The sequence below is a fragment of the Chiloscyllium plagiosum genome, chromosome 23, assembly GCF_004010195.1.
Source record: "Chiloscyllium plagiosum isolate BGI_BamShark_2017 chromosome 23, ASM401019v2, whole genome shotgun sequence".
NCBI classification, from domain to species: domain Eukaryota; kingdom Metazoa; phylum Chordata; class Chondrichthyes; order Orectolobiformes; family Hemiscylliidae; genus Chiloscyllium; species Chiloscyllium plagiosum.
Window position 1 is genome coordinate 4,277,765 of NC_057732.1, and position 24,045 is coordinate 4,301,809.

Here is a 24,045-nt window from a genome sequence, read left to right on the forward strand (position 1 = left end):
TCAACGCACAATGAATTTAAACGTTCTAAAAGGCTTCATCGAACAATCTCTCACCTCCTTCCACCTCACGCAGTTAAATCTATTTTATTTTAGTAACTAATAAAAGAAACTGCTCAAAGAAAATTAAAGAAACAGAATATTTATAATGCTTTTATGACTTTTCTTCAAGGTTGCTTGCAGCTCTGTCCAGGAGATTAATCTCAAATTCCTGGACACTCCAGAGCAACCAAGGAAGGTGACAGTCTTAAGACAGATAACATCAAAACTAAATACAGACATTTAGTTCCTCTTACCAATAAAATACCTTAACTAGGTGATCTCTTCACTTTTCTATGAGCACTTTTCTATTCATACTTCTAAACCTGCACATAAATGGAAATTAACTTTTGGTGCTGTAATGTATTAGTTTGCAAAGTTGCTTTATTATTAAACCAATTCATTTAAGGACAACATTGAAGAAAAACACTAAATTGAGTATTTAAACTCAAGTGCCATCAACCACTGATGGCAAACCCACCCTTTACAAGTGAGAGAATAATACTTGGGTTAACATTTAACAGTGATCATTGAGAGAGAGCAGCATCTACTTAGGTCATGTGTGGGATCCCAACTAGTCTTCAATAAATCTTTGGCTGTGAGCATTGCCAGTAATGTTGACTTTCTTGTTTCATGTGGTGGTGCATTCTTCTGTATCAAACTTCAGCCTATGTGAGCTACAAGTTTAGATGGATTTCAGATTTAGATGTACAGTATTCCAGCATAAAATACAAAGTCAAGTATGGATCAAACACTTCAGTGTCTGCAAATTACAAATACCTAAATTTTCATTCAGCCATAAATTTGAGGTTCAGCTCCCTGTTTATCCATCCGGTAGGACATAACTGCCATAGATATCCGATATGTCAAATGATACTCTCCAGCAAGGAGCCTGGTTGAAGGCCAAAGTATAAATAATAACTTAACTGAGACCAACAGTGCAAATTACACTGGATCAATAATTGATTAGGAGATTTTTAACGTAAACCATATGTCCTTAAGGATGGATGTATATTCATACATTCATATTCATGTATTTTAAACTAGTGTTTAAAAATCAACATTTTTCTGTGGAATCAGAAAGACACCTAGATAAAAAAATTTTACATTTGGAATTAAATATGAAAGGTGCCAAGTCAGCATCTTCATTACTTTTAAAAAAAAATTCATTTCATTGTGCTATGGTCTAATGACATTAAATCAAAAGATTGACACAATTTAAATGAATGATTTTGGAATTGTTTTTACAAAATTCCTTACCAAAATTATGTTGTATTGCCATATTCAACTGTAACTTACAAATACTGACAAATTTAAGTAATTCAGTAGTTTACAACTTACTCTTCTGTGAGATGATTGGCGTATTTATTGGAGAATTTTAAAAAATATTTGCTCTGAAGTTGTTGTGGCCCCACTTATTGTCCGTCACCAGGAAAAGGTGGGATTGTTATGCCTCTGAACTGTGATATTTTGTAACTCCATTGACCTACCTGGATTTCAGGAAAAAGGTTTCAAAGGTCAAAATGATAAGGGAATCAATGGTCATACACAATGACTAATAGAACAATTAGTGAGGTTATTAAATGTTTGTAAGGCAGAGATAGCTAGTTTGTTCAGTAAGGGAATCAAAAGATTATCAAGTATAGATAGAAATGTAAAATTTGAAACACAAGCAGATCAACCAAACATATCTTGGTTCTAATTTCACATGTTTGTATACCCTTTTGATACGAAGTCAAATTCAACCTTTTAAAGGTAACTGCAAATGAAACATTCCCTGACTAGGCCAGAATCATATGTTCACAGAATTGAATGTTCTCTTAATAGTCCAAATTCTCCCATCTAGGAAGAAACAAAGAAATTAAATTTGAGGCTTTAAGGAATAATTGAAACTACACGCCCAGAAAATACAAGTGCAATAAAAATGATTGAGGTCTTAAGTGCTGGGCAGGGCAGAACTTGGTGAAGGGGATTCTGATTAGGAAAGGAAACCAGTGGTGGAGATGTCCCTTAACCCCCATTTTCTATCCCTGAGGCCTGAGCAGGTTTACATGTTAGGCATATGCCCTGTCCTTGACCTCGCCTACCAACCTAAAAATTGCTTGCCGATCCCTGATAAAATTTATAACAGGTTAGGAGCTGGAAAGAACAGTGACAGGAAAGCCAACTGCAGAATTTTATGGGACCCTCCTGCCTGCAAATCTTCCAGGGAAACCTGTCAATTTAGCCCCTGAGTTTTACATTGATTTCTGTCTGAATACCGGTGCAAAATTGACTTGTATACATGTATATACACAGAGAATTAGTCATGAGATCATCTCTTTGGCTGCTTTTAAATCATTTGTGGAACATTTACACTTTAACAATGTTCTGAAATAAATTTCAAAATGACAAAATTTAAATGAAAATTTAGGGTCAGAGACAAAACTGTAGTATATCAGGTTCTGCACTAACATGGGACTGCTTTTAAGCAGGTTACCCAGTGTATTTCTCCACCATTCTTATACAAATGCATAAGCTATCAAAATTAATATCATAATGAAAGTTATTAACACTTTCTAGATGGTCTATTGCAGGAGTGCTTGATCTGATATCTGACACCAATATCATGGTGGTCTGTTATGGATGCAGGAAGATAAATTGAAACAAATAACTCACCCCTTTATTCATATTAATGAGATGAGTATAATAATGAGGCTTCTGTTGACTTTAATGGGGATGGAGATGACTTGGAATAACCTCATCTTCTGCTATTGGCAATGGGAAAGTCAAACCAACATAATGTCAAATAAAATCAATCTGAATCTTAGCAAACAAACAGATTTTCTGAAATCTGCCTGGCTCAAATCAAGTTTCAGGAGCTCAGGGAAATTTCACAATAAAGCTAGCCTTTCTTAGATATTGAGATTACATACAGTATTTGTAATGCCATAACACAATCAATACCTTATTACTTCTACTTGAGAATATTCCACAGAGTACAAGTTAATGCAACTCTTCCACATCATTCCCATAAAATACTATTTTTAAATAAATTACATTAGGTTGTGTATATGGTTGCTTGAAACTTAATTCATTCCACAGGTAAATTAATTTCAATTCATCACTTGCAAGACACAAAAATCAAAATACTTATAGATAACTTTGTGTGTTAGTACCATGATGTTGGGATGCATTCCCATGAAATGGCCTACACTTCCTCTCCCAAATAACCACACTTCCTGTCAACTACAGTAGGACTTTCCAAACTTCAGGATGCGATCCAAGAGGAATCACAATCTCAGAGACAGGAATGGTTCTGTAACTGATTACTAAAAGTTGTGTGGTCTCTTTAAATCAGTTTTTAAAACAGATGTGACCAAACCTTGAGGTCTGAATACTGTTTCAAAAATCCACATGCTGAAGTATGTGCTCTTTGAACTTATCAATTCTGCAAATGAAACCCCACCACCAACTCTTACAGGTCTGCAACTAATGGCTTCTGTCAAGCATCTAAACAGGATTATAATGTAAAAAGGTTTGGCCTGCGGAGTAAAACGTACATTATTTTGTGTATTCCATATTCATTTAGTTGTGATGTAACTGAAATTATACATTGAAAAATTGATTGTCTGTTAAGCCTTTCATCTGTTAGAATACAGTGATAGTTTCACTTCTTTCATGTGTAAATCACAAAACCCTTTTTTTTAAAGTTGCATTCTCGGGTTAGTTGTTAACAATGGTGATAGCTAGACAATATGTTGAACATATTTCAGTTACATCACACTGCAAATTTTTGCTATAAATTCTGTGTTACGATCGAGCCCTCCACAATCACCTGATGAAGGAGCGTCGCTCTGAAAGCTAGTGTGCTTCCAATTAAACCTGTTGGACTATAACCTGGTGTTATGTGATTTTTAACTATGTTGACCACAGGCTGTTTCAGTTCACAATTGAAAAAGAGTCACGTAAATGAGGTTCTCGATTCTGACCAGTGTTACTAATATGAGTCAATACCTTTAGGTGATGGCAGAGGGAGAAACTGCAGTTAAAGCATTATTAAAATTTCTGTACTACTGATTACACTGTCTATCCATTGAGACATTGTTGTGCCAAAAGAAGTGGCTTTTTTGTACTCAAGACATTAAGGTGTTAGAATCTCCTGTAACCACAGTACTGTACTCCACCTTTCCCTTATCATGCCATCAAAATTCCTAGACAAGACACTTGTTCTGCAGTGGGAAGAAATCAGCTTTTACACTCTGCATTTTAGCATCAAAACAAAAACCAGTGAAATCCAGATTTGGGATAGTTGCAATAGTTTTTAATTGTTGGAACATGAATGTTTTGCTAATTGGAGTATTTGAGACAGAGAACAATGATCTTACAAGCAATATTTGAAGCACAGGAAAATGCAACAGAGTTTGCAATGGATTAGTTTTGATTGGGGTATGGGATTGGTTTAAAAATGATATAGAGATTGGAGAAAAAGCTGCGGATTAATTCAGGATTGATGGTCAACTTTGGGGAGACAGTGATACGTGTGATTACTTGAGCATTGCTACAAGACTATGTGGAGGAAGACACCAGGATTAGTTTTGGATTCAGCAGATGGTTAGCATAGATCTATGGGCTGAATGCTGCCTCCTGTGCTGTAAACCTTTGTAAGTCTTTAGTTCCAAGAGCTGATCTTACAGAACTACATGACTCATGTAGTCTTATTCCTAGTACCCATATCCTTCTTGAACTGTGGGACAGAAAAAAAGGAATTCAAATAGTGTGACTGCTTTCTTCTTATCTACCACAATAATTTAGCAAATTTGAAATGAACGCCAAGAGTCCAGGTTTCTTCCTTCCTCTTACATTATGCAGCTAATGACAGGAAACTCTCAGGAATACTGGAATGTGAAGAATATACCAGGCTGGAATTTAGATTTAGGTTATCTAACAAAGCCAAAGTCTGGTTTCAGTACATTACCAGTCACTATCATTCTGTAAATATTTTCTTGCTGTCAGAATACCTCCTGCACATTCTTATACTGTGAGATAAATTAATGAGTGCAAATCATAAGAATTAATCAAAGTACAATAGCAGCACAGGACAGAACCCAGCCAATTGACAAATGGTGCAATTTAGCTAGTCACAATATTTCACTTCGCCTAAATCCCTACAAATCATTTCCCTAAGATGCTTATCCAATTCCATTTTACATAGAAAGATAAAAAAAAGGAATAGGAGTAGGCCATTTGACCCTTGATTCTGGATCAGTGGTGCTGGAAGAGCACAGCAATTCAGGCAGCATCCGAGGACAGGCAAAATCGACGTTTCGGGCAAAAGCCCTTCATCAGGAATAAAGGCAGAGAGCCTGAAGCGTGGAGAGATAAGCTAGAGGGGGGGGGGGGGGGGGAGAGAGTAGCATAGAGTACAATAGGTCAGTGGGGAAGGAGATGAACGTGATAGGTCAGGGAGGAGAGGGTGGAGTGGATAGGTGGAAAAGAAGCTGGGCAGGTCGGACAAGTCCGGACAGGTCAGGGGACCGAGTTTCTGGAGGTTAGAAGCTAGGATGAGGTGGGGGAAGGGGAAATGAGGAAACTGTTAAAATCCACATTAATGCCCTGGGGTTGAAGTGTTCCGAGGCAGAAGATGAGGCGTTCTTCGGATGTGCAGGTAAAACTTTGATGGATGTGGAAAGCTCCTTTAGGGCCTTGGATGGAGGTGAGGGAGGAGGTGTGGGCACAGGTTTACAGTTCCTGCGGTGGCAGGGGAAAGTGCCAGGATGGGAGGGTGGGTCGTAGGGGGGCGTGGACCTGACCAGGTAGTCACGGAGGGAACGGTGCCTTGAGCCTGGTCTACCGTTCAATATGTTCACAGCAGATCATTCAAATCAATATCCTGTTCCTGTTTTCAGCCCATATCTTTTGACCCCTTTAGCCTAAAGAACTGTACCCTAACTCCTTGAAACAATTAATGTTCTTGACTTGATTTTTAACCTTAACTGCTTTCTGCGGCAGAGAATTCCACAAGCTTCACACTCTTGGTGAAGAAATTTCTCCTATTCTCAATCCTAAAAGGCCTACCATGTACCTTAGACTGTGACTAAGATGAGTTTTTTGATTTTCATGACTCTGAACACCTCTATGAAGTCTCATGTCACAAACTATTCTAACTTAAAGAAAATCAGCCACAGATTCGCCAACCTAGCCAAAGACTAATGTTTGGAACCATTTTCACAACTTTTTTCTGCATCCTCTTTAAAATCATCATATTCTTCCTTAAATGCATTGCCAGAATTGATCACAATATTTCAGTTGAGTCTTAATTTGTACTTTGTAAAGATTCATCATAACTTTCTTGTTTTTGTATCCATGTATTCTCTACCTTTAAAGCTAAAGATGCCATCTGTCTTTCTCAATTACTTTGTAATCTTCAATTTGTGCATCAATATTCCAAGACCCTATTATTCCTGCATCCATTTTACTGACTTCATTTCTTATTGCCTTTCCTTATTCTTGTTATCAAATGCATCCTGAGACACTTTTCTAGATTAGATTTCATCTGTTCTCTTGAAGATAAACACTATCCTCCTCATGATTCACTATGCTTCCAAGATTTTGTGTCATTTGTAAATTCTGAAGATCTGTCCTTTACATTCAAGTCAATAATGTAGATTATGAAAAGCAACATCTTTGTACACTTGCTGAGAAATACCTTCCTCCAGTCTGCAAAACAACCATTGACTACTACTCTATTTCCTATCATTTATTCAACATTGTATCTCGCTGCTATTGTTCCTTTAATTCTTTAGGAATCAGCTTTTATGGCAAGTCTATTATATGAAACCTTAGCACAGGTCTTTTGGAAGTCCATTTACACCACATCAACCACATTTAAGCTTATCTCTTCAAAGATTTCAACCAAGTTAGTTAAGCCCTACATCCTTGCTAACTTTCTTTAATTAATCAATTCTCCCAATGTTAATATCTGTGATTGTTCCTTTTGTCCCAAATTATTATTTCTAAAGTTTTTGCACCACCAAGGTTATACTGATAGGCTCTCGTATTTGTTGGTTATTTAACCATTTTGAACAAGAATGTAACACCTGCAATTTTCCAGTCCTCTGGTACGTCTTTACTTAAGGAAGACTGGAAGTTTATGGCCAGTACCTAATCTGCACCATTACTTTAGATTAGATTTCCTACAGCGTGGAAACAGGCCCTCCGAAGAGTAACCCACCCAGACCCGTTTCCCTCTAACTAATGCACCTAACACTATTCACATTTTAGCATGGCCAATTCGTCTCACCTGCACATCTTTGGACTGTGGGAGGAAACCGGAGCACCTGGAGGAAACCCACGCAGACACAGGGAGAATGTGCAAATCCACACAGACAGTTGTCCAAGGCTGGAATTGAACCTAGAACCCTGGTACTGTGAGGCAGCAGTGCTAACCACTGAGCCACTGTACTTCCCTCACCATTCTTGATTATATCTTGTTTATGTCCAAATGATAGTACAATCAGTCTTTCTAACATCTCCTCCAGCATTTTTTAGCTCAACCAATATCTCAGTTTTGTTCTCCTTTTGATGGAGACAAAATCAAAATAGTCACTCAGTATCTTCAAATGTAGGCCTTCTTTTTGATTGCTAATTGTCCCTAATGCTTCCTCCTACAAACTTAGTTCTGTGAATTTGCCTATAGAAGACATCTGGTGTTGGGTTTTCAAGGAGGATGGAAGGTCGGGCCAAAGACTTCCTGACATGGCAGACCTGCCTCCTTTAGAAGGTCCCCTGCCTGTCATATATTTGATCAGGTTATTCTCCGTCCTGGCCATCATGCCATGGTTACTTTACATTGCATGTATACCAAAATTTGCCACCTCCTGCCTTGCTTGGGTCTGTCACCGATTGGAGTGGCATGGTGGTACAATGGCAAATCTTAACAGTTCTCTTTGGTATTAATTACATTTAAGATAATTATGTACAAGTAGTAGAGTGATTACTTTCTGAACTGTTGTTAACTGTTGGAAAGTGGGTGATTAAGTCTTATGGAAATTGGTAAAGGCTTTATGGTATCATAAAAGGGTGTGAAGATGGAAATAAAATTGAGTGACTAAGTGTGAAAGTTAAGTTGGACAAGTGGCTCTAATAAATTGAGTATGTGAAATAGATGCAGACATCTCAGCAGAAAATTTACATAGAACCAGATGAAAGACCAGTTTATTTAGCGTTCATTACTGTACTCTAGCGTTCATTAGCAGAGGGATTGAATTCAAGAGTCGTGAGGTGATGGTGCAGCTGTACAGGACCTTGGTAAGGCCACATTTGGAGTACTGGGTGTAGTTCTGGTCGCCTCACTTTAGGAGAGATGTGGAAGCTTTGGAGAGGATGCAGAGGAGATTTACCAGGATGTTGCCTGGAATGGAGAATAGGTCGTACGAGGATAGGTTGAGAGTGCTAGGCCTTTTCTCACTGGAACGGCGAAGGATGAGGGGTGACTTGAGGATAGGTGCTTAAGCTAGGACAAATGTCCGGCACAACATCGTGGGCCGAAGGGCCTGTTCTGTGGTGCATTGTTCTATGTTTATCTGATTTGTTGTTAAAAATCACAACACCAGGTTATAGTCTAACAGGTTTATCTGAAAGTACAAGCTTTCAGAGCAACTAGCTACGTGATGAAGGAGCAGTGCTCTGAAAGTTTGTACTTCCAAATAAACCTGTTAGACTATAACCTGGTGTTGTGATTTTTAAATTTTTCCCACCCCAGTCCAACATCAGCACCTCCACATCATGATTTGTTGTTAGTTGAGGGAAGTTCAAACTACTAAAAAATGATTTGCTATTCAGAGAATGTAATAAGGTATAAGTTCCATTTTAGGCACTGTAACAATCGACCAAAACTTTTATGTGATCACAATTTTTTTTGAAAACTAAAAAATAATAACCTGGCACATCAATAACTGATGTAAATTTCACAGAGTAGCTGCTTACTGTACTTTTGGACCTGTGTTTCAGACGGATGCCAACTACAGGATCAGATGGACAGTGTATGTGCTAGTTATTACAGGTGGGAAAGTGGTGAGAGAAGTGGCTGCTACTGAGTGGGACAATTTTGTTCCACTACAGGTGACGTTGAACAAAAACTGGATGCAATACTGTTGCAAGGGGTGGGGGAGTTGAGAGTGGAGTAGGTGTTGAAACTCGAGGGTGGTGAAGGGCAGGACCTTACTAACGCAGCGTTACATCAGACAATTAGGGCACAGAAATTGGATTGGGCAAACCGTGAAGTGTAAAGTATAAGGGTACTCTGGAACTAATTAGGCCCGGGGGGTAGACCAGTTTCAGCAAGCTTTGAACATTGCAGAATAAACGATTGTTCAGCGTTTGCAGTATCTTAAAAGTTGAATAATCTAGGTTGGTCAAAATTCAAGAGTGTTGGAAAATTATGGAGTTCTTATCCAACTCTCATATCTCGAAAATGTGGCGCAAATCCATTGGCTTGTAGTCGGGGAGGAGACTCTGGTGACATTTGCTTTTCAAAAGCATTCCGCAAATAAGCAGACTGCAGATACAGGCGAAACATTGAACGGTGCCTGAATTACAGTAGCTCGTGTTTTTGCTTTGTATTTTCTGACACGCACCGTCACTTTCGTTTCCCAGCAGTGCAGACTCACACCCGCAAGGCTGCAGCCTGCAGGGTTAAAAGGGAGCCCTGCAGTCGGCTCGCGGTGCAGCCCGGGAATTGTAGTCCCCCGGCGAGGTTAGCTCGCAAGGCGGGAGCTGCCCGGCGGACTACATTACCCAGTGGGCCTTGCGCTCTCCCCTGACGCACGCGGAAGTGGGGGAAGGGCGAAAGAAGCAGAGAGGAGAGAGACGACAGGCTCCGGCTCCTCCCGCAGTTTTGTGGGAAGAGAGAGAAACACAGGAGAGCGAGTGAGAGAAAGCATCGCCGCCCAAACATCGAGCGACAATGGCAGCCGGGCTTCCCAGGCGTATTACCAAGGTACGGCTCTCGAAAGGTTACATAGTATAAACGTGTTTTCTTTGAAATAAAATATTTAATAATTACCTGTTGAGGCGGTAGGGTGATTTTATTCCCTATTTCTTTCTCACCCCCCCTCCCCGTCTTGCAAAACCACTTCCGCTTCCAGCTAGCGAAGCCTCAAAAAGAAAGCCTCATGGTATCAACATGGCGGCGGAGACCGCGCCGTTTTCTGGGGAGGGGGGGACGTGGGGGAAGGAGAGAGCAAGCCAGCTGGCAGTCCGCTTCCTGGGCCAAGCGGGAGGCCTTTCACAGCTTTTCTTTCCTTTCTTTCCCCCCTCCCCGGGACTCGGAGCGACAGCCACCTCCGCAGCGGGCTGGGTGCGTCACAGCCTGGAGCCCGGTGACGCCGAAAGGCGAGGCCGAACGCAGGCGGTGTTTTGAGAGCGGAGTGATGGGAGAGAATTTATTTTGGGTTGGGGGGGGGACTGGTTTCGGGTCGACAGCGCTTCTTTTAAACGGGGAGGAGCTCCTTTTCCTTCATTCATTCATTCCCCTCCTCCCGTGTGTTAATGGAAGAGGGGGGGAGGGGAAACAATCAGATCCGCCTGAGGTATTGGGCGCGCGGCTGGAATGGCCGCCGCGTTTGAAGCGGGCTCTCGCGCTGCTCGGGCAACGGACTCGGAAGGGAGGCACGTGACTATGCCGGGTTGTTGGGGTCCGGCCGCAAGAGCCGTTTTGGGGAAATGTAGGCGACCACGTGACCTCGGCCTGTGGTGAAGGTCCCCGTCTGCTCCGCCATGTTGTCGCGGCGCAGATTTGCTGCCCGGCATTGATCCCGGGGTGGGGATGGGGGATGCGGTTTAACGGGATGTGACTTCGTGACTGCCGCTGGTACACTGAGCGCTTCCGCTTCAGCTGCAGTGGAAGCTTCTCGAAGTTTATATAAATCGTCGGCATTCACTGCCCTCGCGCGTGTCTGAAGTAACGGTTAGAAAGTCCTGGGGGAACGATAGGGCTCAAAATACGAATGTAGGCAGTACTGGTCCCTTGAGCCTGCTCTGCCGTCTCTCTAGGTTGTTACTGGACTGATTGTGTTGGGAATTCCACACACCCTCGTCTACTCCGATCACCATTGATTTCCCTAACTTAATAAATATTTAACTAATCCACTTTCATAGGCTGCTGAGGTCAAGATCCCTTTTGCTGTTTAGCTCACCAGGGGGATTTAATGCTTTTTTTTTGACGCTCATAATCGAAAGTGAATCCTGTAAAATATGAAATGATAACGTAAAAGGTATAATTCAGAAAATGTCAGAAGGGAATTACGTCGCCATAGACTGTCAATACCAGTACAACTAAAACTGAAAGTAAATCTGTAGACTCAAACAGGCAACAGAAACCAATACAGTCATACGCTTAATCTGAACTCCCCTCCCTTTTTTTTTTGGTTTAATTCGGGGTGTCACTTACTCAGTCTTTGAAGTTGTGCTGGGCTCCCAAAGGAGAACAGATCTGTTCTGGGCAGCACGGTGGCTCAGTGGTTAGCAATGCTGCCTCACAGCACTAGGGTCCCAGGTTCAATTCCAGCATGTGGTGACTGTCTGTCTGTGTGGAGTTTGCACATTCTCCGTGTCTGCGTGAGTTTCCTCCCACAGTCCAAAGATGTGTAGGTCAGGAGAATTGGCCCATAGTGTTAGGTGCATTAGTCGGAGGGAAATAGGTCTGGGTGGTTTATTTCTTGGTGGGTCGGGGTGCACTGGTTGGACCAAAGAGCCTGTTTCCAGACTGTAGGGAATTTAGCCCGCATGTTGTTATTTGAGGTTTGTTTTGTACAACTTCGCTATTGCATTACCAATATTGCGATCATAAAGTTGTACTTCATTGGTTGTAAAGCATTTCAATGCTGCTGGTGTCATGAAAGATGCTCCACAAATGTTTTTGTTTGCATATGTAATTTTATACAAGTTGGGAGGGATGGTGGAAATGTCTGAGGCAGCCCAAGGGTTACCAGATGAGAGGGGGTTAAACAATGAAATGTAGTATTGGAAATAAATGGGTAAAGGAAGGAAGTCTTTCACCCAATTTTTCTTTTTTAAAAAAAAGTGAGGCTTGGTCAAAGATTCCTTAAAGAAACTGTCATAAATGGATAAGGAACCAATGTGGGTAGTGGTTAGTTAAGAGAAAGGAAAAATTCAGTTGTCGAATGCTGCAGGTAGTCACCATCACATTCTGTCCTGGTGTGGTCAGATTGCACCTTGTGTGGTATTCCACTACTTGTTACTGAAAACAAAGGAAATGTTCAAATGCTGAATTTAATGTTTTAAGGACTTTCATGTGTTCAGGCTTATGGTGTGTGTTGCTGCAGAGTAATCTTTATGTGCATTTTTGAATAAAGATTGTTGAAAGTAGCTTGAAAATATTATGCATAATTTAAGATCTAGTGGGTAATAGTTTTACTTTGCTCTGGACACATGCAAACTAATAAACTCTTTGACTCTCATCTGCAGTCCTCACTTTCTCTTCATACTTGAGGTAAAGCCTTAACCTTGGTTGCATTTGGGTGGAGAAGTTTTCGCCATGATAATGAAAAATCTTGCTACATGAGACTGATTTTGAATACACTACAATATTTGTATGTCAGTTTCTCCATCAGTAAATACAGATCATAAGACTATCTTTGCTATTTGGCTAATTTGCACCAGTGTGTTAGCAAGTTCCAGTCTTTAAGGTTAATTAGGTTGTTTACTGAATTATTTATTGGAAATAGTGTTTTGGAATCTCCAAACATAGGGATATCATCTCTGCTTGTTTTCAACCAAAGTCTCTTCAGACATCTGAGACTACATCTCAGCCATCCTTTTTTTTTCCAGAGAAAAGCACTTTTCTGGTAGATCTCTAATATTGTTATCCTGGTTAATCCTTTTTGTACAGTTGAGTGCCTCTGTGACCTGTTTTATGTGAAGAATGCGTAAAATGTGCAATACTCTACCTGTGGCCTAACAAAGGTTCCATACAAGTGTAAACACGATTTCACAGGCTTTCAACTTATTAATATCTAAAAGAAACTTAGTTGTTTGCATTTCTAGTGGTTTTCAGTGTCGTCATGACCTTTTTGTTCTGGACTGCAAACTCTTGGGTCATTTTGTCTTGGGAGATAGCAGACAAATGAATACTTCATATGTTTTCATTAGGTTTCCAGTATTTTTCTTCTTGCTTCCTTTGCAAATAGGGTTTTGTATTTATTGTTGGAGTTCTCTACTAGACTGAAGACAGCAATTAAAAGTAGTTAAGTCTTCATGTTCCCCAGCTGTTAGAGCAGTTGCATTAGATTATCGATTGTACTAGTTTGCTCCCATGACGTTGTTCTCAAATTAGTGCTGTCTTTCACCAACTACTTCTATACCTCTAGGTGTTAGTTTGAATATTCCGACATCCACAACTGTAGTTGGACTTGCCAAAATGCACTTCAGATGTTGTTTCAGAAGATCAGGTATTTCAGTTGGGGTTTTCCTCTTTTCTCTATTTTATTGTCTATCCTTTGTTATGTTAGTCTGGCAACTGTTGATGTAAGACTCAATAGATATAGTTGCTTGGTTTGTTTTGTCATTCTTTAGAAAATGGATTGCTGTGTTGTCCAATTTTCAATCCCTTGAGATGACTCCTTTTATCCATTGCCAAATGTAATGACAGCACATTGTAGATTTACACCTTTGGATGCACAACATTCATCCCTGAGGACGTTTTTTGATTTTGAGCCTGTTTGCCACAATTTACCAGTGATGTGAAAAGTTTTTGGTTGTAGATAGTCATTTTAGGGTGCATGGATCAAATTAAATGATTGCTTGTATGCAAAGCTGGGAGAATTTTGAAGAATGGTATTGGTAATAATTCGGTGCAAACTTGGGTGAGAAAATGCTGACAGTAATTAAATAAATTGTTGCACAGCTGGAAATAAAGGTACAAAATTTAAAAACTATACGACACCAGGTTATAGTCCAACAGGTTTAATTGAAGCACTAGTATTCGGAGCACTGCTCCTTCCTCAGGTGGTTGTCCAGCTGATGATGAAGGGGCGGCGCTCCAAAAGCTAGTGCTTCCAATTAAATCTGTTGGACTATAAACTGGTGTTGTGATTTTTTTTCAAAAAAAGTTTTGTACACCCCAGTCCAACACTGGCATCTCCAAATCGGAAATAAAGGTGACATTATTGTACATGTTTAAGTGGTTAGTGTTCAGCTTGACTTAAAGATTTCATCTGTAGCATTCATATCCCACAAAAAATAATTGGCTTGTTCTCTCAGTGAAAATGGTAATCACCCCTTGCTGTTCAATAACTCTAGCATCACTGAATTCTCCCAGTATCAACATGCTGGGAATCACCATTGACCAGAAACTGAACTGGTAGTTCTGAAGGAACAGTGGTACCAAACTTGTTTCTCACGGATGCTGCCAGACCTGCTGAGTTCCTCCAGCATTACTTAAGATTTCCAGCATAATATGCCTTTATTAGCTATTTATCTCACAGCTATAAAAACTAGGAATTCTGTGGCCAAAAACTCCTGTCTCCCCAGTGCCTGATAATCATCTTCAAGTGAAAGTCAGAAGTGTGATTAGAATTTCATTCAGGCAAGTGGATAAGTGCCACTTTAACAAATTGTTCAACTGCTTGTTTGTTTGGCACTGTCTACCAAGTACAGTATTCACTCACTTCACCACCAAAACACAGTGGCAGCAGTGTATAACATCTGAAAGATGCATTGCAGTAATTTTATCAAGGCTTTTCCAAAACTCCTTCCAAATCTGTGACCTCTACCACTTATAAGGACTAGTGCAACTGATGAATGGAACACAACCACCTGCGCATTCCTTCTCAAGCCACAAGCTGGGTCACAATTCTGGAACTCTCTCAGTACTGCTGGTGTCCCTATACCCAAAGAACTGCAGCGGTTTAAGGTGGAAGGTCACCACCACCACCATTAGGGTACTTGAGGATGAATAATGCTAGCCTCACCACTGACAGCTCATGAACAAACTTGCATTGCATTTGAAGATACTAATAACTGAGCCAATTAATTAATCATAATCCTTAACATTATTAATTAGAATCCCTACAGTGTGGAAGCAGGCCATTCGGCCCATCAGGTGCACATCGGCCCTCCAAAAAGCATCCCACTTAGACCCATCACCCTGTTTTATCCCTATAACCATGAAATTCCCATGGCTATTCCACCTAGCCTGCATACCTTTGGACTGTGGGAGGAAACCAGGGTATTTAGAGAAAAACCACACTGAGAATGTGTAAACTCCACAGACAGCCACCCGAAGACTCGAGTCTGGGTCCCTGGTGCTGTGAGGCAGCAGTGCAAATCACTGAGCCACTATGCTGCCGCAATTCTGAAAGTTAGCTATTTAATTAATCTCGAGTGATTCATTATTTCTTGAAATAATCAGAACTAACAAAAGAATGAATTAATAAAGAAATGACAACAGTGCTGGCTGTATCGGGGTATGTAGCATGTGAGAGTTCATCAACAGACTGTGCAGCACTGGATGCCCAAAAGTGACTGTCAAATGCATGGACCCAGAGTTGTTGAGCTAGACGTACTCAGGTGTGCACAGCAAAGCAATTACTGGATAATTTTTGTGTAGGTACATAATAATAGATGAAAAAGAGAGATGAGACTGAAGGTAACTTCTGGATAGGTTCAGCAGCCAGTGCAAGGTGCTTAAAACCTAATGACCGTATGTGGAATGACTGGGAGCAGTAGGCAGATTACTGACCAAGATATGTTGCGATTTGTTGGAGGGGAGAAGGTGAACATACAAGTTGTTCATGGATGATCATTATCATGAAAGAGGTAGTGTTGGGCAAGTTAATGGCGCTAAGGGTAGGCAGGTTTCCTGGTCCTGATGGAATGCATCACAGGGTGCAAAAAGAGATGGCGGTAGAAATAGCAAATGCACTTGTGGTAATTTTCCCAAATTCACTTGACTCTGAGGCAGTTCCAGCAGATTGGGAATCAGCAAATGCAATGCCACTGTTCAAAATGGGAAGTAGACAAATGATGGGGAATCGTAGTGGGAAAATGCTTGAATCTATTATCAGGAAGAAAAGCAAGGCATCAGCTCCTTGAAAGTGGATTGAAGGTAGATAGGATAGTGAAGAAGCTGTTTTGGTATGCTTTAATTTATTAGTCAGAGTATTGAGTTGGGAGGTCATATTGCAGCTATACGGGACATTGGTTAGGCCACTGTTGCAATATTTCATGCAATTCTGGTCTCGTTTCTAACGGAAAGATGTTGTGAAACTTGGAAAGGGTTCAGAAAAGATTTACAAGGATGTTGCCAGGGTTGGAAGATTTGAACTATAGGGAGAGGTTGTACAGGCTGGGGCTGTTTTCCCTGGAGCGTCGGAGGCTGAGGGGTGACCTTAGACTTTTTTATAATCATGAATGGCGTGGGTAAGATAAATAGTGTTTTCCCTGGGGTAGGGGAGTCCAGACTAGAGGGCATAGGTTTAGGTTGAGGGGAAAGATATATAAAAGAGACCCAAGGGCAGCTTTTTCACTCTGGGTGGTATGTGTTTGGAATGAGCTGCCAGAGGAAGTGGTGGAGGCTGGTACAATTGCAAAATTTTAAAAGGCATCTGGATGGATACATGAATAGGAAAGGTTTGGAGTGATATGGACCAGATGCTGGTAGGTGGGACTAGATTGGGTTGGGATATCTGGTCAGCGTGGATGAGTTGGACCAAAGGATCTGTCTCTGTGCTGTACATCTGACTCTAAATTGTCCTGTTGGGCGGATGCAGTATGGGTTCATGAAGGGCAGGTCATGCTTAACTAATCTTTTGAAACTCTATGAAGATGGATAATGGGGACCCATATATGTGGCTATAGAACAACCTTGGTCATCTGAACATCAATTATCTAAATTTTGGATTATCCAAACAAGATCTCTGTGTCCTGAAATTTGAGATCAGGAACAGACTGTCGCTACCTGCAGAAACTCTTTCCAAGACAGACTGCCCACCAGTCAACTCTCAACTTCCCTCCTGTTCTACCTATTTTTGTTCTTTTGTTCACGTCCAACAGGAATGGTAGCGAGCTGTAAGATTTTTTTGACATGTATTTATTTAAACAACTGAAGAACTTGATTTATAAATTACCCACTACTGCAGCTGCTAAGAAATCCTTTTCAGAAAAAGGACAATGTACTGTATCAAGATTTATTGCAAAGATAATCAAATACCTTCCATTGTGCCAAATGTTATTTTGCAGTAACATTTTTACCAAGTGGTTTTCATTTTGTAATGCATTTAAAATGCTAAAACTCTATAATGTAAATACCCTCTAGCAGGAAAGGATTTCACGAACTGATTGTAGGTCTGCACATTCCAAATTAGTTCTGCTGGTGAAATATTTTCACGTTTTGATTTTGGGGGCATCTATTTTTCTATCATTTGAGCTGTATTCCCAGCACAAATACAGGTAAAATTGTTTGGTGTCGGTGCTTCTGGCTGTGGCTTTGTCACGGGATTCCATTTACACTTTACAATGTTTCCTTTGTTTATGCTCAGATCCGTTACCCAACCAAAATACTCCCCACTGGTTTCGTTCGGATAATAGAGGTTGCTAGATTTCCAAAAAGGCATTTGACAAGGTGCCACACTAAAAGGTTGCTGCTTTAGATAATGATGCAAGGAATTACGGGCAATGTATTAGCATGGATAGAGGATTGGTTAGCCAACAGGAAGCAGAGATTGGTCACTGATGTCAGCTGCCGATAGAGCAGCTTTCTGTGAGAGATACACTACTCCTAGATTATCCCTTTGGGAAAAATGGAGGGGCATAGTGACAAGAACATTTGCATTCCTCACCGGGACACCTCTTGCTAAAGAGAAGCTAGATATTTATAAAGCATTTTGAGCATACGGAGAGAATGTGTTATAGCTCGCTTACCAGAATGAGGGAGTCAGCCTTATGTACTGTGGTGATCCTCTATTTCTGCATGAACAGTATTTTTAAATGTACTGTTAAATTTACTTTTGTTTCATTGATTAAATGTGATTTATACCTTCATTTAGGCTGTGCTATACTTTGTTAGACTTCTGGGTGATTTGAGTGAATGATTTAAAAAATAAAAAATTTTTTTTTTTGCTGCTCTGCCCCTAACCCTGTTTTTTTTTTCAAAGGCCCCATTATTTAAAAAGTAAAAATCACTTAATTTATATTAATTGGTTTTGCTGGAAAGTGACTACAGCATTAGGTGAACGTCTTGTGCCTTTAATTTCTTCACTCCCACTAGGAAACCAAAACTACAGGTAATAAATATAGTGTGGTCATAAATCCAATAGGGAATTTGAGTGGTTTGAATTTGGCTGGTGTAGGAGGGAGGGCTTCAGATATGGGGATCTTTGTGTGATATTAAAGGATTACTTTGCTCTGTTGACCTGCAGGAAATTGGATGTCCCAGGCGTCGTGTAGCCATGGTCTGGTGATGGAGGAGGCCAAGGACCTGCATGTCCTTGGAGTGGGAGGGGGAGTTAGTGTTCACCCACGGGGCGGTTGGGTTGGTTGGTGCGGGTGTCCCAGCGGTGTTTTCTGAAACGTCCCACAAGTAGGCAGCCTGCCTGGAGGAAGAGCGTCTCATCTTCTGCCTAGGAATCCTCCAACCCACAAGGGATGAATGCAGATTTCTACAGCTTCCTCATTTCTTCCCACCCCACCCCACACCTTATCTCAATCCCAACCCTCGGACTCACCTCCGCCTTCTTGACCTGCAATCTTCTTCCCGACCTCGTCGCCCCCACTCCCTCTCCGGCCTATCACCCTCACCTTAACCTCCTTCCACCTGTCACATTCCCAATGCCCCTCCCCCCGAGTCCCTCCTACCTTTTATCTTAGCCTGCTTGGCACACCTTCCTCATTCCTGAAGAAGTGCTTATGCCCGAAAACATCTATTCTCCTGCTCCTTGGATGCTGCCTGACCTGCGCTTTTCTGGTGATTCTTTCTGTCTTGCAGGTAGAATGTAAGGAATTTACATGGCCATCCCTTGTCATTCACAGCTATTTGCATCATATCAATTCAGAATCAATAAGAACATTGCAGTTAAAATTCTGACCGCATCCTACAGTTACACAAAAAATATAACTTACACCAGGTCTTGCCATTTAAAGAATGATTTAATCGCATTATGTCTGGTAATGTAAGAATCTCAAGAAAGAACCTAAAAATTGGGATACCTTCTGGGGAAGGTAGGATCTGTACAAGGAAGATGGGTTGCATCTGAACTGGAGGGACACCAATACCCTGGGCAGGAGATTTGCTAGAGTTCTTCTGGAGTGTTTAAACTAGTTTAGCAAGGGGATGAGGATGGAGTAGCTAGTGAACAGCCAGGTATAGCATGCAGAGTCTGTGAGGAGGGATAGATGATTGATAGGGCAAAGTTGCAGTCAGTATGATGGGTTGAAGTGTCTCTCTTTTTACACAAGTATTAGGAATACGGGGGATGAACTTAGGGCATGGAGCAATACTTGGAACTACAATGTTGTGGCCATTAGAGACTTGGATATCACTGGCGGGAATGGTTTAGATGTTCCAGGGTTTAGATGTTTCAAAAGGAATGGAGTTGCATTACAAATCAGGGATAGTATTGCAGCTGCAGAAAGGGAGGTCATCAATGAGGGTTTGTTTACTGAGTCAGTATGGGTGGAAGTCAGAAACAAGAAAGGAGCACCTACGTTATTGAGAGTTTTCTACAGACTTCTCCCAAAAGCAACAGGGACTAGTAGGAGCAAGTTGGGAGGCAGGTTTTAGAAAGGTACAGAAGTAAGTGTTGTTGTCACGGGTGACTTTAACTCCCTGAATATTGATCAGGACCTCCTTCAATTCACATAGTTTGGACGCAGCAGCTTTGACAAGTGTGTCCAGGAAGGGTTTCTGACTCCGTATGAAGATAGGCCGACTCCATATGTGGAGGGGACGCCATATTGGGTTTGGTGCTTGGCAAAGGAGATAGTGGAGGTCCATTTTTAATGAATACTTTGCTTCAGTATTGAGAGGACCATGTCGTTTGTGAGGACTGCGTGAAACAAGCTGATATGCTTAAACAGTTGGTGTTAAGGAGGATGTGCTGGAAATTTTGAAAAATATAAGAATGGTAATTACCCTAGGTCAGAAAGGATATACCCAAGGTTGCTACAGGAAGCAAGGGAAGAGATTGCTTTTCTTTGGTGACTTATCTTTATGTCCTCCCTGTCCAATGAAGTAGTGCCAGATGATTGGAGGGTGGCAAATGTTGTTCTTTGTTCAAGAAAGGGAATAGGGAATAATCCTGGGAATTACAGACCAGTCAGTCTTTGGTATTTGGTGGGCAACTTATTGGAGAAGCTTCTGAGACAGGATTCGTGATCACTTAGGAGACCATAATTTGGTTAGAGATAGACAGCGTGGCTTTGTGAGGGCAGGTAATGTCTCTCAAGCTGTACTGTATTTTCTTCGAGGATCTGACAAAATACTTTGAAGGCAGACCAGTGGATGTGGTGTACATGGATTTTAGCAAGGCCTTTAATAAGGCTCCCCATGGTAGACTCATTCAGAAAGTAAGTAGGCATGGGATACAGGAAAATATGGCTGCCTGGATGCGGAATTGGCTGGCCCATAGAGAGTGGTAGTAGATAGAAAGTATTCAGCCTGGAGCTCGGTGACCAGTGAGTGGTGGTCTGCAGGGATCTGAATGGGACCTTTTGTTCTTTGTGATTTTTTTTTTAAATAAATTACTTGGATGAGGAAGTGGAAGGGTGGGTTAATTCTCCTCCCCCCCCCCCCTGCCATGACACAAAGGTTGGTGGAGTTGTGAATAGTGTGGAGGGCTGTTGTAGGTTGCAGTGGGACATTGATAGGATGCAGAGCTGGGCTGAGAAGTGGCAGATGGAGTTCAACCTGAAAAAGTGTGTATTGATTCATTTTAGGGCAAATTTGAATGCAGAATACAGATTCTTGGTTATGTGGAGGAACAAGGATATTGGGGTCCATGTCCATAGATCCCTCAACATTGTCACCGAAGTTGATAGGCTTAAGGTTTATGGTGTCTTGGCTTTCATTGGTGGAGAATTGAGTTTAAGAGCAACGAAATTGAGGCAGCTGTATAAAGTCCACACTTGGAATATCATGTACAGTTCTTGTCACCTCATTATAGGAATGATGTGGAAGCTTTAGAGAGGATGCAGATGAGACTTACCAGGATGCTGCTTGGACTGGTGGTCATTTCTTATGATGAAAGGTTGAGGGAGATAGGGCTTTTCTCATTGAAGTGAAGAAGGGTGAGAGGTGATTTGATAAGTATACAGGATGAAGAGAGGAATAGAGTGAATAGTTGGCCATTTCTGCCCTGGGTTTGGGATGATGTCAGAGCTTGGTTCTTTATACAGTGGTGTTCGTGGAACGCAAAGCCAACAGTGGTGGTGATCTCCTCCCGTTTTCCCCTATTCCTGTATCAGTCGAAGCAACATGTTCAGACACAATGTAGTTTTACCTCCATTGTCTTTATTCTGGGCCCTGGAGGGAGGCAAATGATTGCACATATGCATAGAGACATGAGTTCTGTCTTCTCTGGATCAGGAAGTTTCTTAAGGAATTGTATGTGAGGAATAAGAAATTATCAAAGAGTAGGTCTGATCAGGGATAGCATAGAGAACTTGGGTATAGAGTCTGAGGAGGTAGGGGAAGCCCTGAATGAGTTTTTTTTTTGCTTCTGTCTTTACAAAAGAAAAGGACCTTGTAGCGAATTAAACCATTGAGGAGCAGGTAAGCATGCTGGAACGGATAGAGATTGAGGAAGCTGATGTGCTGAAAATTTTGACAAACATTAAGATTGACAAGTCACCAGGGCCAGACCAGATTTCTTCTCGGCTGTTTTGGGAAGTGAGAAATGTGATTGCTTCACCGCTTGCGAAGATCTTTGCATCCTCGCTCTCCACTGGAGTCGTACCTGAGGACTGGAGGGAGGCCAATGTAATTCCTCTCCAAGAAAGGAAATAGGGAAATCTCTGGCAATTGCAGACCAGTCAGTCTCCCGTCTGTCGTCAGCAAGGTGTTAGAAAGGATTTTGAGGGATAGGATTTATGACCATCTGGAAGAGCGTGGTTTGATTTAAATGCAGTCAGCACTACTTTATAAGGGGCAGGTCATGCCTCACAAATCTTATTGCATTCTTTGAGGATGTTACTAGACAAGTTAGGGTCGAGCAGTGGATGTGGTATATGTGGACTTCAGCAAGGCATTTGATAAGGTTCCCCATGGTAATCACGTTCAGAAGGTCAGGAGGAATGGTTTACAGGGAAATTTAGCTGTCTGGATACAGAATTGGCTGATTGACAGAAGACAAGTGGTAATGGAAGGAAAGCATTCTGTCTGGAAGTGAGTGGTGTTCCACAGAGCTCTGTTCTTGGGCCTCTAATCTTTCTAATTTTTATTAGATTAAGGATGGGTTAGCAAGTTTGCAGATGACACAAAGGTTGGAGGCCTCTGACAGTATAGAGGACTGTTGTAGGCTGCAGCGTGACATTGACAGGATGAAGAGATGGGCTGAGAGGTGGCAGATGGAGTTCAACCTGGATAAATGCGAAGTGCTGCATTTTTTTTGGAGGGTCGAACTTGAAAGTTGAGTACAGGATTCTTAGCAGTGTGGAGGAACAGCAGGATCTTGGTGTGCAGGTACATAGATCCCATAAAATTGCCACCCAAGTGGACAGGGTTGTTAAGAAAGCATATGGTGTTTTGGCTTTCATTAACAGGGGGATTGAGTTTAAGAGCCGTGAGATCTTGTTGCAGCTCTATAAAACTTTGGTTAGACCGCATTTGGAATACTGTGCCCAGTTCTGGTCGCCCTGTTATAGGAAAGATGTGGATGTTTTGGAGAGGGTTCAGAGGAAGTTTACTGCTGCCTGGAATGGAGGGCTTACTTTACGAAGAGTGGTTGACTGAGCTCGGACTTTTTTCATTGGGGGGAAAAAAGGAAGAGAGGGGACCTAATTGAGGTGTACAAGATAATGAGAGGCGTAGATAGAGTCGATAAAGACTTTTTCCCAGGGCAGAAATTGTTAACATGACGGTCATAGTTTTAAGCTGTTTGGTGGAAAGTATAGAGGGGATGTCAGAGGCAGGTTCTTTACACAGAGGTGAGAGCGTTGAATGCGTTACCAGCAGCAGTTGTGGAAGCGAGGTCATTGGGGATATTTAAGAGACTGCTGGACATGCATATGGTTACAGAAATTTGAGGGTTCGTATATTAGGTTTACTTTGCATGAGGATCAATGGTCGGCACAACATCGTGGGCTGAAGGCCTGTTCTGTCCTGATTAGATTACATTACATTATATTACAGTGTGGAAACAGGCCCTTCGGCCCAACAAGTCCACACCGACCCGCCGAAGCGCAACCCACCCATATCTCTAAATTTACCCCTTACCTAATACTACGGGCAATTTAGCATGGCCTGTATATCTTTGGACTGGGAGGAAACCGGAGCACCCGGAGGAAACACACACAGACACGGGGAGAACGTGCAAACTCCACACAGTCAGTCGTCTGAGGCGGGAATTGAACCCAGGTCTCAGGTGCTGTGAGGCAGCAGTGCTAACCACTGCCACCGTGCTGCCCTGTACTGTTCTATGTTCTATATATCATCACTTAGCAGGGAGGAACATCCAGATGAGACCACATACATATTAATTGGGTGACCGTTCCAATCAGCGAGTGTAAATAGTCAAGATTTAAGCCTTTTGCTGTTCTTAACAATGAATGTTCTTAACCTTGTTAATTGCCTTCACATAATGGATACTTAACAGACCTTACATACTGAATGTTTCCAGTAATGTTCAATGGCTCTACATACTTTTTTTCCACCTTTTTTTTGTTAACCCATTACTCTTGCCTTCAGCACCCCATTGTTAACTGCAAGTGCTCTGTGATAGGAGTCATACTTTGTTTCACAAAATTCAATTTTTCCGCTACCTGTACATATTCTCAGAGGGACATTTAAGCGAC

The 24,045-nt window shown here is 41.5% G+C and overlaps 1 protein-coding gene and 1 long non-coding RNA gene across 3 annotated transcripts in view; one reads left to right on the top strand and one right to left on the bottom strand.

Moving 5' to 3' along the window:
* Nucleotides 1-368: 368 nt before the first annotated feature.
* LOC122561561 lies at nucleotides 369-10,348 on the bottom strand. 2 transcript variants are annotated; one of them, XR_006315039.1, is made up of 4 exons: nucleotides 10,082-10,348; nucleotides 2,695-2,783; nucleotides 1,378-1,526; nucleotides 369-713 (listed from the first exon to the last, which is right to left on the bottom strand). It is a non-coding gene; the product is annotated as an uncharacterized LOC122561561 (long non-coding RNA). The 2 variants fall into 2 exon arrangements; XR_006315038.1 differs by having other exon boundaries at nucleotides 2,695-2,786.
* Nucleotides 9,730-24,045, top strand: part of LOC122561560 (ubiquitin-conjugating enzyme E2 N) — a 33,162-nt gene continuing 18,846 nt past the window's right edge. The window contains exon 1 of the mRNA XM_043713342.1: nucleotides 9,730-10,015. Coding sequence (XP_043569277.1) covers nucleotides 9,983-10,015 — 33 coding nt within the window. The 5' untranslated portion in view covers nucleotides 9,730-9,982. The remainder of the gene's footprint in view (nucleotides 10,016-24,045) is intronic.